At 38.8% G+C, this 13,943-nt stretch overlaps 1 protein-coding gene across 3 annotated transcripts; it reads left to right on the top strand.

The window, feature by feature from the left end:
* Positions 1–1,751: 1,751 nt before the first annotated feature.
* Positions 1,752–13,303, top strand: LOC307155633 (eukaryotic translation initiation factor 5A-1). 3 transcript variants are annotated; one of them, XM_079866416.1, is made up of 7 exons: positions 1,756–2,037; positions 4,932–5,147; positions 6,429–6,603; positions 6,978–7,082; positions 9,794–9,925; positions 10,027–10,099; positions 13,158–13,303. In XM_079866416.1, exons 3-6 carry the CDS (start codon positions 6,436–6,438, stop codon positions 10,087–10,089), a joined length of 468 nt encoding a protein of 155 aa, XP_079722542.1. In that variant the 5' UTR covers positions 1,756–2,037; positions 4,932–5,147; positions 6,429–6,435; the 3' UTR covers positions 10,090–10,099; positions 13,158–13,303. The 3 variants fall into 3 exon arrangements, with proteins under 3 accessions (XP_079722541.1, XP_079722542.1, XP_079722540.1); XM_079866414.1 differs by lacking the exon at positions 1,756–2,037 and adding an exon at positions 2,638–3,024; XM_079866415.1 differs by lacking the exon at positions 4,932–5,147 and having other exon boundaries at positions 1,752–3,024.
* Positions 13,304–13,943: the final 640 nt, after the last annotated feature.

Genomic DNA, 13,943 nt, shown 5'->3' with positions numbered 1-13,943 from the left:
AAATCTCAAAAAGCCTATAGTGATTTGATGGGATATCATAGTTTAATATCGTTGTGCCTGGTTATGGCCTCACTTCCCCCCCCCCCCCCCCCCCCCCCCCCCCCCCCATTATGACTTGCACAAGCCCTTCTACACATCGGTCACAAGAATCAAGTTTCACTTGACTATTTTTATCTAAAAGACTTGCCAAGACTTTGTGGGTGCCATGCATTTGGTCATATTCTTCCGACACCTTATAATTTTATTGGACAATCATTATTTTATTCACTAATTTTAATTTTATTCACTAGTTTTATTCACTGGTTTCTGAAAAATAGGGTTTAAAAAAAAAAAAAAAAAAAAACTGTAAAACCCTGGTTGCAACCATGTTAAAAGATATGAAAAATTAAGAATAAAGAGTGTATATCCTTACACATGTGTTTGCATTATGAACGAGAGAAATCCAGACTAAAGTCACACACAGACATACGACATTTGAACTATATAGAAAACAAAAGATGTGAAAATAAAATAATTGTGTAGATCTTTATTTTTTATATTTAGAGTTACTAGAGTCTCTACTGACTGACTCTGCACCCTCACCAGTGTTGCCTTATCATTCTGGTAATAGACATTCTGATCTCACCTTTCACCAGTACAAAAATAAGTACAATCAGAATCAGATTAAGGCGATTAATGACATTATGTAGAGCAGTGGTTCCCAAACTTTTTGAAAGCATGGCACCCCTTTGTAGTGTTTTTTTTTTCCACGGCACCCTAACCCAATTAAACTAAACGAACATATGTACATACATATATACAATTATTTCCAGATGAGCAAACAACCAATGAAGCATAAACAGCAGCATGAATTTATTATGAATGCATTACAACAGACATAATATGAGGCGAAACAACCCCTTCAGATGAATCATCAGTCCATTAATAACTGGACACACGTCAACAGACTGATTTTAACCAATAAGGCTACTGTATGTGAGAATCATTGGAATAAAACAGATTTAAAGATACTTAACTCTTTAAATAATAATAAACAACTCCAAATATTTTTGCATATGTTGGTGTTTTGATATGATTTTAAAATATGCTGTAAACAGGGTTAGCCTATTATAGTTTTGCATTTTTCATTAGTTTTTATTTTTATTTCGTTTTGACTTTTTGTTTTCAAATTCAGTTTAGTTTTAATTACTTTTTAAAGTGGGTTTGCTAGTTTAGTTTAGTTTTTATTTTTTGAAAATGCTTAGTTTTCGTTTAGTTTTTATTAGTTTTAGTGTTAGTTTTAGTCTTTTTTTGTAATTTGGGTTATTTGTCAGGGGCAAGCCGCAAGATTCAAAAAGACATAATGGCATAACATTATTTAATATGTGAATCACAGCTTATATAGTGTTTTGACATCGACAACCACAACCAAAAAGTGCATTTTTCCTCAAACTTGCGACTAGTTAACTTTCTAAAGAAGGCGCAATCGCTTCTCGGGTCGACAATAACACACTGACAAAATTATATTCAGAATTTAAAATATTTTTATACCACTTTTTAATGTGTGATTGTGTAAAGGTGTTCACGAGATAGAGAGACCAACCTTTCGTGAACTTGCTTTCAACGTCGAACGAACACTCGTTCTCATCATAGACAGTATAAACGGTTCTCATGGAGACGCGGTGTGCACGGAGGGGAGGGGCTGTGTATGTGTGTGTGTGTGTGTGTGTGTGTGTGTGTGTGTGTGCTTGTGTGTGCGCATGTGCGCATGTGAGAGACGCATGAGTGACAGAGAGAGCAGGGAAAGGAAATGCAGCTGAACGAATACGCTGCGTGTTTTAAATAGCGTTTTGTCCCACCTAGTTTTCGTTTTTTCGTTCGTTTTCGTTAACGATTATAACCTTGGCTGTAAAAGGTTATTATATGGTACGATAGTTATTTTAGGCTGTTTAAATTGGAAAATAAAGCTGAGATTCTGCGGCACCCCTAGCCAGTTGTCACGGCACCCACTTTGGGAACCACTGATGTAGAGGCAGGAATATTTGACTGCTCTGAGAGGTTGGTCATACTTTATTGTGATATGTAAACCAAGGTCTTGCTGGACAGTATGACACAATTAAGCCCTACTGGTACTACACAATCTGACTGCAAATCTGAGATCTTTCCAATAGTATTCAACTGCTGAACCCAGAGAACCACACCTCACGGCAGTTTCAAGACAGCTGCATTAGGCCAACTGTCTCAGACCAAAAGGGTGGAGATTATAGCCTCATTAAAAGGATGGTTCGGAGTAAAATCAACACACCAAATCTCCCAATTTGGAATTTCCCAAATCACTGAAGTGACCTCGACGACCGGGTTGTAGGTAGCATCAGCCATCAACTTTCCAATGCCTCGTTTTATGAGTACAGAACCTATTTGTACTACTGTAGAAGTTTGGTACCATTCCAGGCATTATTAGTGGGGTAATTTACGACATCATAGGTTTCATTAGCGCCTGCACTAAACCATTCAGCTGATATCTCTAAATAAGCTCTAACTTTAATAATGTTCGATCAAGGGAAAAAGGCTTTGGCTTGAGGTCAAGGTGCAAAGGACCCTAGGTTGATTTTACTCCAAACCATTCCTTTAAGGTTAGTGCATTTGCTAGGGACGGGTGGAACTTATAGTTGTTGTAGTGAAAGTAAGGGTTTTTTGTCAGAGCTCTGTCAGCTCTGCCCTGTAGACTCGCATAAGCCAAACCTTCAGATTCTCCCCCCCTCCCCCTTCAGATCGGGATCGGGATCGGGATCGGGATCGGAGGCGGAGGGGGTTTAGGATTCACGCATTGGGTCAGCCAACTAAACGTTTTGCTCAAACTGAGAGAGGGGAATACGAAACGCTTGTAATGACAGCAGCATCAAGATAGGTGAATTGCGTGAGTAAACAAAGAGGCTTCGCGCAGCTGATAGCAACAAATCAGGCAGACAGAAACGAAAGAGGAGACACGAAAAGGGATATCTAGTTTGGGTTGGCCCGAAAGCGTGGACAAGGTTTGTAAACCAGGTAAGTATAGATGCTTAATCAATTCAAACAACGGGCGTGATCCCGCGTGGCAACAACCTCCTCCCTCGAGATAACCCTTCATCGAGATGACCCTTCATCTGTCAACAGTTCAACAGTCTCCTAAACAAAGCAAACAATTAGCTTAAGATACAGCATCTCTTGTAAATTGCTAAGTGTTCGCAGGACATGTGCACTCATTCTTTTGAGCGAGTAATTTAGAATGACAACAACATATTTTCCTTGGGCGTTGGATGCACAAACTAAACTGAATTTGACGCAGAAATACCGCGTCACGAAGACAAAGATGGTTAAAAACTTAATCATAACTCAAAGAAGCATGAGTCCACAGCGCCTCGCATCGTAGATTAGCTCAACCTTACATCATAGGAAACCTCCTGTTAGCCGCACAGGGTTTCGTTTCGCATTAAAGTTCTGTGGATCTGGTTCACGAGCTGTCATGTGCAGTATAACGGTGACATGCGTGCACCTGCTCGGCCGTGATGAGCGCGGCTGCCCGGCGCGGGCCCCCGGTCCTGATCAGTGCGCAGTGGCGGATCCAGCAGGCCTCAGATAGCAGCCAGCTCACTGCGGCTGGAGGACACGCGTGTCCTTATGAAAGCGGCCCAACTTTCATTGTTCAAACACATACGGCTCTTATTCTCAGCAAAATATGTTACAATGCAAGTATGCGATAGCGCGCGAGTTGCGTGGACGTCCGCTACTTGTGCAACTGACTAGACTTATGAAGCGCATCGATTAGCTGCTATTCATATTATGTTAGCTGTTTGAAAATGAAAATAGGATGTATTAGCATTTTGTTTGTGTAGTGAAATGGATTTATGTATCGATATGTCCAGTCGTGCGATATGGGCTGCATATCTTGTAGCATGACCTGACGTTTGGCCCCGCCCAAGTTACTCAAATGTTGTGTTTTGTAGCTGTTAATGACAAAGTGTCAGTGTTGATGGGTATTATTTATATATAATTACATATACAATAGTTGGGTATGTCATTAGTTCAGTTAACAGGTGCCATGTTCTTGTTCCCGTATAGCTTGCTTCTGCAAACCCAGTGATCCATGGGACTACAATTAATTAATTTAATTGAGATTTTCGTTTGTTTAAAGATAATTGATTATTAAAAAATAAAGATAATGTGGCATATTGTAAATGGCTTACATTTCCAAACATTCCTTTTGCCATAAATTGTCCAGTGAGATTTTTTCTATGCACAAGGAGTCTGACAACAGCCAGTATGATCTGATCTCACCATCATCAAGTCCATCTGGGATTACATGAAGAAACAGGAAAAACTGAGACAGACTAAATCCAGAAGAACTGTGGCAACGTCTTTAAGACGCTTGAAAGAATTAGTTCAGAATTAAAATTTCCAGATAATTTACTCACCCCCTGTCTTCCAAGATATTAATGTCTTTCTTTCTTTAGTTGAAAAGAAATTAAGGTTTTGAGGAAAACATTCCAGGATTTTCCTCCATATAGTTGGACTTCAGCGGTAACCACAAAGTCGAAGGTCCAAATTGCAGTTTCAGTGCAGCTTCAAAGGGCTCTACAGGATCCCAGCCAAGAAATAAGAAATAAGGGTCGGTCATTTAAAAAAAAAAAAAAATCTTGCATGAGCTCAATGCGTGATTACGGTCACGTGTGTTCCAGTTCAAAAAGATAGGGTAGGGCAAAAAACTTAAAATCGTGCAACATCGTTGGTTTTCCTTTTTTTTTTTTTTTTGTAAAGTGCACTTGACAATGTCTTTGCACATTCGCTTTGTAAACACTGGATGGGTACTTACGCCTACCTTTCCAACGTGATTACATAATGCGTGGCGCATCGCAGAGCTAGTGCAAGATGAGAATTTGTGGTTAAAGTATATACTTTTTTTTTTTTTTTTTTAGAAAATGACAGATCGTTTCGCTGGATAAGACCCTTATTCCTCGGCTGGGATCGTGTAGAGCACTTTGAAGCTGCATTGACACTGCAATTTGGACCTTCAACCCACTGGTTCCCGTTGAAGTCCACTATATGGAGAAAAATCCTGGAATGTTTTCCTCAAAAATCTTCATTTCTTTCTGACTGAAGAAAGAAAGACGTAAACATCTTGGATGACGGGGGTGAGTAAATGATCCATAAATTGTATTTCTGAAGTGAACTAATCCTTAAAGAAACCTAACTCCAAAGCTAGAGTACTGTGAAAAGTTTTAGGCACTTGTGTAAAAATGCTGTAAAGTGACGATGCTTTCAAAAATAATGTCATAAGTAGATTTGTGAACACGAGTGAATCTGACTGCAGTAGATGTGAAAGAAATGGATAAAAATGATGCTATTTAAGCCAGCGCAAATACCTGTATTTACATCCTGTTTTCGGTTGAAGTCCAAAGTAGTCGATTGTCGAGTTCACGCGCGTGATCATAGGTAACTAAACCTATGCGCGTGAACTCGACAATCGACTACTTTGGACTTCAACCGAAAACAGGATGTAAATACAGGATGTAAATCCATTTCTTTCACATCTACTGCAGTCAGATTCACTCGTGTTCACTCTGAAGGAATCACTCACATGACCTGTGCACTTGTAATGACACATCAAGGATGTTAAGAGGCTAAAAGCAGGTTTAAATATTGCCCCATTGAAGTCAACAGGGTGCAAATTTTAAAAAGAGGATAACACGGTGTAGGCAACACCGATTTTTGTCGTTGTTCTCTGTATTGACAGCACTCCAAATTGACAAAAAAATGAGCTCAATGTTAAAATTGACCGGAGTTCTCCTTTAATCAAACAACAAAAGACAAAGAGAAAGTTTAATTTACATTTGGTTTCTGTACCTGAAAAATCTTAAAACATTTTTTCAATCATATCTTTTTCAGTTGTATTTATTTGTGCAATTGCTAATTTGCTTATTTGTTCTTTTTTAATTACTGAGTGTTTATTTATCTTTAATAATGTGTGAAATTTATATTAGTTAGGCTTTTTTTTTCTTTTTTTTGCTACGGTATTTTTAAACCATAGGCAAAAGTTTATTGTTTAATTGTTCTTTAGCCTATTGATTTTTGTTCATGGTATTCAGCTACAATACTTCAATACTTTTTACCGTATTGAAATCGAAATTAGGAATTGATAAGAATTGGAAACTTTAAAATTTAAACAATACCCAACCTTTTCTAAATAGCTATTTGGCTATTATGGCCCCAAGTGATGTCAGCGGAAAAAAAAGGAAATTTGTTTCAGGGGATGAACAAGGTCATTTTGATGAAAGATTTTTTATATTGGTCTGTTTGGGGTTTAATTCAAGAATAGCAAGATAGGTCTTTCCTTTTGTATCAAACCATCTTTCTTTAAGTTGACTTATGCTGACTAATATTAACTAATGTAATTCTGGCTCATTAATCTTTAGAAAAGACATGGCGGATGCTGACCTGGACTTCACAACAGGCGATGCAGGTGCCTCTGCTACCTACCCCATGCAGTGCTCTGCCCTGCGCAAAAATGGTTTTGTGGTTTTAAAGGGTCGACCATGCAAAATTGTGGAGATGTCCACATCTAAGACCGGTAAACATGGACACGCCAAGGTGAGTGGTGGTTATGTGACAAAGCATAAAAATTGTAGATAGTTCATAACTTAGTGAGACTAATGCACATCACTTTCTTTTACTTACTTCAAATGCAATAACATTGATTTTATTTGAAGGGTATATCACAAAATAATACTAATAATAATAATTTAGCAGTCATAGTGTTAACTGCCCAGCTACATAGATTGTGTGCGGACGATTGTTTGTTTTGCACAATGGAGTTCCAGAAGTCCGTTTATACGAGTCTTTATGAATAAGGTGCAGGTGAACGGGAGGCCATTCATTCACATAATGTGTGGGTATGAAATGTAGTTAGATGACTTTGAATAGTGGTGAAGTAACCCCCACCCTTAACTTTATTTTGTTCAAAGGTTCACATGGTGGGCATTGACATCTTCTCTGGCAAAAAGTATGAGGATATCTGTCCCTCAACCCACAATATGGATGTCCCTAACATCAAAAGAATGGACTACCAGGTATGTGACTAGCAATATTAGGGTGTATTCACACCAGGAAAGTCCACTAGTTCACTTGCTTTGGTCCGGACCAAATACAATGTTTGTTGTGGTTCGCTTTCACACTGCCCTGTTTGCAAGTGAATCAAATTGTGTAACAAAACCACACGTGTGCTAAGATCATCCATTCATTGGACAGAAATTCTCAAGCAGGGAAAAGCAGGAAGTGCAAAAACAGGCTAATCATGGAGATCTTTCGTAGTGCAATTTTTATTCATTTGGTGTTATCAGCTAGTAATGCAATGTGAAGAAACTTATGAGCATCATATGATGCAATATCTTTGTAACAAAGTATGTTGTTATGGGAAGAAGGAGGCAGGAACCGGCGAACATTTAAACAATTTAATAATAAAACAAACACAAAACGAAAGTAAAAACAGCTTGCCCCTGCCGGATGACTGCCGCACACACATAAACAAAACATAAGTAACATAAAAGTCCAGGGGCCTGTACCATGAAGCCGGTTTAGGTGGCTTGCCAGGTATGTTTCAGTTTAGTTTGCGCCAACCCTAGGTTTTAGGCACCATGAAAGTGGTTTGGCTTTTAGCAGTGTTCATCGCCATAGTATCTTACGCTCCACGGCTAACCAGGGGCCTCATTTATAACCGTTGCGTACGCACAAAACAGGCCCTGAAAGAGGCGTATGCCACTTCCGACGCATAAATTGTGATTTATAAAAACAAACTTGACGGCAAAATTTGCACACATGCACGCAAACGTTGGGCTGTTTTGTGAAACTGGCGCATATATAGCTTATCTAACGGCAGATGAAGTAAAACCGTAAATCTTCATTATGAGTCCTAATCATAAATACAGTGCATGTTCACAATAACAGTTTAAATAAATAAAATAATGATTTCAACTATGTTTTACTTCTGATATTAACATTTAGATTAAATATGCCATTCTCATTAATGGAGTTAAACACTTAAACTACATGAAATCATTACTGGGAAGTTACAAAAAATTGTATATTCAATAAATAGAAATATTGATTGTGGATGCAATGATTTTGAACACTTTTCCTGTGGCATGCTGTGTTTTAATGTTTTAAATACAGAGATAATTGCTTATCATGATAATAGCAGATTTTCTGAGAAATTATTTTCGTGCAAATAATGCAGAACAAGGCCTATCTGTTTCCATTAAAAATATAAATCAATTAAAAATACTATTTGGCCAGTGGAAAAGATTGAGAAAAACTTTCTCTGAAATGTATTTTACACTATTTGATTTAATTATCATGTGGCTGAAAAATCATATTTAAATGATATGCAGATGAAGATCTGCATAGTAAAACGAGGCGTTGCCAGCTCCATATATGGTTATTTCGGGGAGGAGATGCATGTGCGCACAATCTTCTGCTGACTGGGATTTATAAAGTGAATTCTGCACAGGTTCTGCCGTACGTACGGTTTTATAAATCTGAATATTTTTTGGCGTACGCCATTTTTGGCTTTCGGGCGCACGTACACTTTTAGTAAGAATCCTGCGCACAGTTTTATAAATGAGACTCCTGGTCCGGGACAGGTTATGTTCCAGGTAAGAGGTTGCAAACCGAACTTGGACCAATCAGCTGTGAGCAAAGTGACACATGTCTGATGCGATAAAGTCACTCCACCTGTTTCTACTTCAAATTATAGGTCACTCATAGCAAATGATTTTTAAAGACAAAATCGTCTGGCTTTTAACAATTCTTATTTAGAATAATAATTTTGTATGATTTAGATATCATGTAATTATTATATAATCGATCACACTTGTGCAATTTTAGTTTATCAATTATTATTATGCACAGTTTAAATTAATACATTTATAAAGGTAATATAAATACACTTTAGAATCAATAGATAAAGCTATAAAATGACTACATGTGAGCTTAAATGTTAAATTCTCTCTATAACTTTATCAACTGTATAAACTAACTTCACAACTTTTACTTGCACTGATATAGCAAGACTTTTTTTTTTAGTTGTCCTCTTTCATAGACAGCTATTTTCTTCTTGCTGTGTAAATTTGTTAGAAGGCGAGAAATGCATCGCAGTTTCACTCTTTCTCAGCATGTGATTGGCTGTTCATTACTGATGTCACACCTAAACTCCTAAACTCAGGATCAAAGCCTGAGTTGACAGAGAAAGTTGATGATCAACATTATGGTACCAACAAAGCCTGGTTGGATTGGTTTGGTTTTGTCAACTCAAAACTAATCCTGTAACCCTGAGTTTGTTCAACTACCATCATGGTACAGGCCCCAGGCCTGGTCCTCTCTCGTAGCTCCTCCGTGAAATCACGTTCTGTCACGGCCCTCGGCCTCGTCCTGCTTGCCACAGTTAGCTATATGATGTTGTAATTAAGATTTTACGAAGACAAAGATGTGCTGCAAGACTGTTCCGGCGGAGAGATCATGGTCTTATGTGCGCCGTACCAGAGTTCATTTGGAACAGGACCGAGGTCACCTCTTCAGCTGGGTCTTGGTATGGTTGTTTGGTCCGCACCCGAGTGCAATTGCTGTATTCACACCTGCCTCAAAGATCCGCACCAAGGGGGGAAACGAACTTGAGTTCGATTCAATCGAAAAAAAAAAAAAACAGGTGTGAAAACACCCTTAGACACAGTTGTACTGTAGAAGTAAATAATAGTGTTTCACAAATGTCTGTTTTTCTTCTTTTCAGCTTATTGGCATTCAGGATGGCTACCTGTCTCTGCTCCAGGACAGCGGTGAGGTCAGAGAAGACCTGAAAATGCCAGAGGGAGACCTTGGCAAAGAAATAGAAAGCAAGTTCGATGCTGGTGAGGAAATCCTGGTAAGTGTTGTTAAAGCAGTCACCCTTCAAATGTCACTGTAAATGTCACTGTAAACTAATGTTAATAGTTTACAGTGAAACCTCTTCATGTTTCTTTCTAGATCACTGTTCTGTCTGCTATGAATGAGGAGGCTGCAGTAGCCATCAAAGCCATGGCTAAATAAAACACAGCAGGTATATGGAGCTCTTGCTGCCGTGTGCACATGCTCACCAGATAACTAGGCCTGGAGTGACTGTGCCTCACCAGTGTGTCTGCAGCAAAGCACTTATTTAAATGTTTACCTTAACTGGAAACTATAAAACAAACCATCAAACCTTTACACGTATGAATAAGCAAACGGTGAGGAAGAAAAAAGAGTCTGTAAAAGGAATTTAAAGGGATAGTTTGCCCATTTAAGACATGAAGTTGTATGCAATCCTTACCAACACTATATAGTGCATACACACTGACCCACTCTGTTGTCACCTCCCTGGTCAGAGTTCTGGCCGCTGGAAGTTTTTCAAGAAAGTAGTCACGGTTAGTTTCCGGGGCCTCAAAACTGTGCGTTTTTACGTGAAAAAATAATATGCGTTTCAAAGCTTGATTAATTTACATCACAAAAAACACTCCAGACAAAATTCATACCTCAGTTTTAATCGCCACTATTTTCTTTCCATTTCTATCAATCCGCGCTGCTGTCAACGTCAACAGTACGCACGTTCCGATCAGCTGTTCCATAGTGTTTACACAATCGAATGACAACAACGTAAAAAGTAGAAAATTAACAATGGTGCGAACTTGTAAATTCCCAGGTTGTGACCACAAGAATGTGCCGGGATCACCGTTCAGATTCTATCGTTTTCCTGTTTCGGATATAGCTATGAGACAGCTTTGGCTGGTTGCCATCGGCTACTCTGCGGGAGCTAAAATATCCAGAATCAAGGATATTCGTGTGTGCAGTGTTCACTTCAGCGAAGACGATTACATCCCCAACTAAGGAGGAAAAAGAAAAAAACAGATTTTAAAGAGTTTTGCTGTACCAGTACCACAGGTAAGCTCTATTTACTAACTTTATGATCCCATGTCTAAACTGTACGGTAAACAAGCTGATGTTTAGACTCCAGTGGAAATCACGTGAAAAGAGGTCTAATATAAATAGAGCTTACCCGTTGGGGATGTAATCGTCTTCGCTGAAGTGAGCACTGCACACACGAAAATCCTTGATTCTGGATATTTTAGCTCCCGCAGAGTAGCCGATGGCAACCAGCCAAAGCTGTCTCATAGCTATATCCGAAACAGGAAAACGATGGAATCTGAACGGTGATCCTGGCACATTCTTGTGGTCACAACCTGGGAATTTACAAGTTCGCACCATTGTTAATTTTCTACTTTTTACGTCGTTGTCATTCGATTGTGTAAACACTATGGAACAGCTGATCGGAACTGCTACTGTTGATAGAAATGGAAAGAAAATAGTGCCGATTAAAACTGAGGTATGAATTTTGTCTGGAGTGTTTTTTGTGATGTAAATTAATCAAGCTTTGAAACGCATATAATTTTTTCACGTAAAAACGCACAGTTTTGAGGCCCCGGAAACTAACCGAGACTACTTTCTTGAAAAACTTCCAGCGGCCAAAACTCTGACCAGGGAGGTGACAACAGAGTGGGTCAGTGTGTATGCACTATAGTGCTGGTAAGGATTGCATACAACTTCATGTCTTAAATGGGCGAACTATCCCTTTAATCAAGACTGAATGTCTCCAAATGATTGATGTCTGAATCAATCTGATGACTTTCCTAATGTACATTAAGTTCTTGTTTCATATCTCTACCAGACACTGAATCCAGGATAATTATTTTGTAGTGGTTTTAGAAATGGACTGATTTTATAAAAAAAATGTTATCCATGTCCAAAATTATATGTGATCTGTGTCCAGAAATTGACCCAGGAAGTTCAATAATGCATTTAAAAAAGTTTGACAGAAAAAGCTTTCTTTACATACAATACTTTGCTGTTTGCATACTGGCAAATGCACTTTTGATTAACACCGAGATGTAGTACTACTGCAAGTGTTCGATGTGTCTTGATCTGAAAGCCAGCAGCCATATCACCCTGTAGCCCAAGACTGGTTGCCCACTGAAGCTAAGCAGGGCTGAGCCTGGTTAGTACCTGGATGGGAGACCTCCTGAGAAAAACCAGGTTGCTGCTGGAAGAGGTGTTAGTGAGGCCAGCAGGGGGTGCTCACCCTGTTGTCTGTGTGGGTCCTAATGCCCCAGTGTAGTGACGGGGACACTATACTGCCAAAAGAGCACCGTCCTTCGGATGAGACGTTAAACCGAGGTCCTGACTCTCTGTGGTCATTAAAAATCCCAGGATGTCCTTCGAAAAAGAGTAGGGGTGTAACCCCGGCATCCTGGCCAAATTTGCCCCTTGGCCCCTGTCCATCATGGCCTCCTAATCATCCCCATATACTGATTGGCTTCATCACTGTCTCCTCTCCACCAGTAAGCTGGTGTGTGGTGGGCGTTCTGGCACAATATGGCTGCCGTCGCATCATCCAAGTGGATGCTGCACATTGGTGGTGGTTGAGGAGATTCCCCCATCTATGTAAAGCGCTTTGAGGTCTCAGAAAAAGCGCTATATAAATGTAACGAATTATTAATTATTATTATTATTATTATTATTTGATCTGTGTCTGCTATGTGAAAGCAATGACTGAGATTGTAAATCGAATTTCATGTTTTTGGAATTTCATTTTGTATTTTACACTACCAGCTAATACTTTATGTGATGTGTAACCAAACATGCTGTATTGTAAAATAGCTTTTTAAGAAGAATCAAAAACAACCATTATGTGTTAATATCACCCATATCTGTTGTTCATAAGTTATTGGAGTGATAAAGTGATTGTGTACTGTCTTATTGTGCTCTTTGACTTTGAGCTTCAAAATGAACTGACAGATATCCAAGCAAGTATTTCAGACTCTGTTTTGTAATGGAGCGCACATTTACTTTTGTAGACACTCCATCTACATTTAACTTGAACCCTTGTTTTGAACAGTTTCGTCTTCTACATACTTTTGTGGATATGGAGTCCCCCCCCCCCCCCCCCCATCATCCCCATCATCCCCATCATCCCCATCATCCCCATCTCATCCCATCCCCATATGTTTTTCTACTTCATTGTTTATTTTACTTTTATCACTCTCTATCCTCACTCTTGCTTGTACTATTCTCTTCCTTTCTTTCAGGGGTTGCCAAGATGCACCGGACCCGGATAGGAGAGAATTAGACCTCAGCAATGCTATCTTCCCTCCTTTTTCATTCTTTCTTTATTTCTCCCTCTCTGTACTTTATAGCCCTAAAAACTAGGAAATAAATTTAATATTCAAAATGTTCCAAATTAAATTATTGTGAAACAAGAGAAATGGAATTCATGGACAGTGGACTAAAGCACCATTGTGATGTATGGCTGGTGTGGGACATTCACAATTTAATTATTTATTTATTTATTTTTTGAAAAGGGCACCTCATAACTGTCTTCAGTAGAATGAGTGTGTCCTTGTTGATTTTGACACTTTTTATAAAAAAGATAACTGGCCCTAATATGTTCTTTTGTTATCTTAAATTTAAGTAGCAAATAGCTACAAGAGGTCTGTTATGTGGTTCATTTTATTTATGAGCAATTAAGAGGGCAGAGGGGAAGTGAAAAACATTCAAGTGCATAATCTCCTGTTAAGGACAGATACAAAGGCAATGATATGTGTAATAGGATGCAGTTTTGTATCACAGGACCAAGTGTTCTGCTTAACTTCCCTTTTATCTTCTGGTAGTTTAAAGCAAAAGACCCTTAAGCAGGGAGTGACAATATCGCACAGGCTGGTGAATGGATGGATGCAGGAAGACTTCCCCGATTTGACTCATGTACATTACACTTGACTATGGTATGAGTAAAGTTTTTGTTTTGCAAAACTGTTTCAAAAATAAACTAGAAATAAACAAATGTATATTCTAGCAAGACAACCCAGCCAATATTA

The sequence above is a fragment of the Squalius cephalus genome, assembly GCF_949319135.1.
Source record: "Squalius cephalus genome assembly, chromosome: 3".
NCBI lineage: Eukaryota > Metazoa > Chordata > Actinopteri > Cypriniformes > Leuciscidae > Squalius > Squalius cephalus.
Note: the sequence above shows the minus strand (reverse complement) of the source record. Positions and strands in the feature narration are given on the sequence as shown.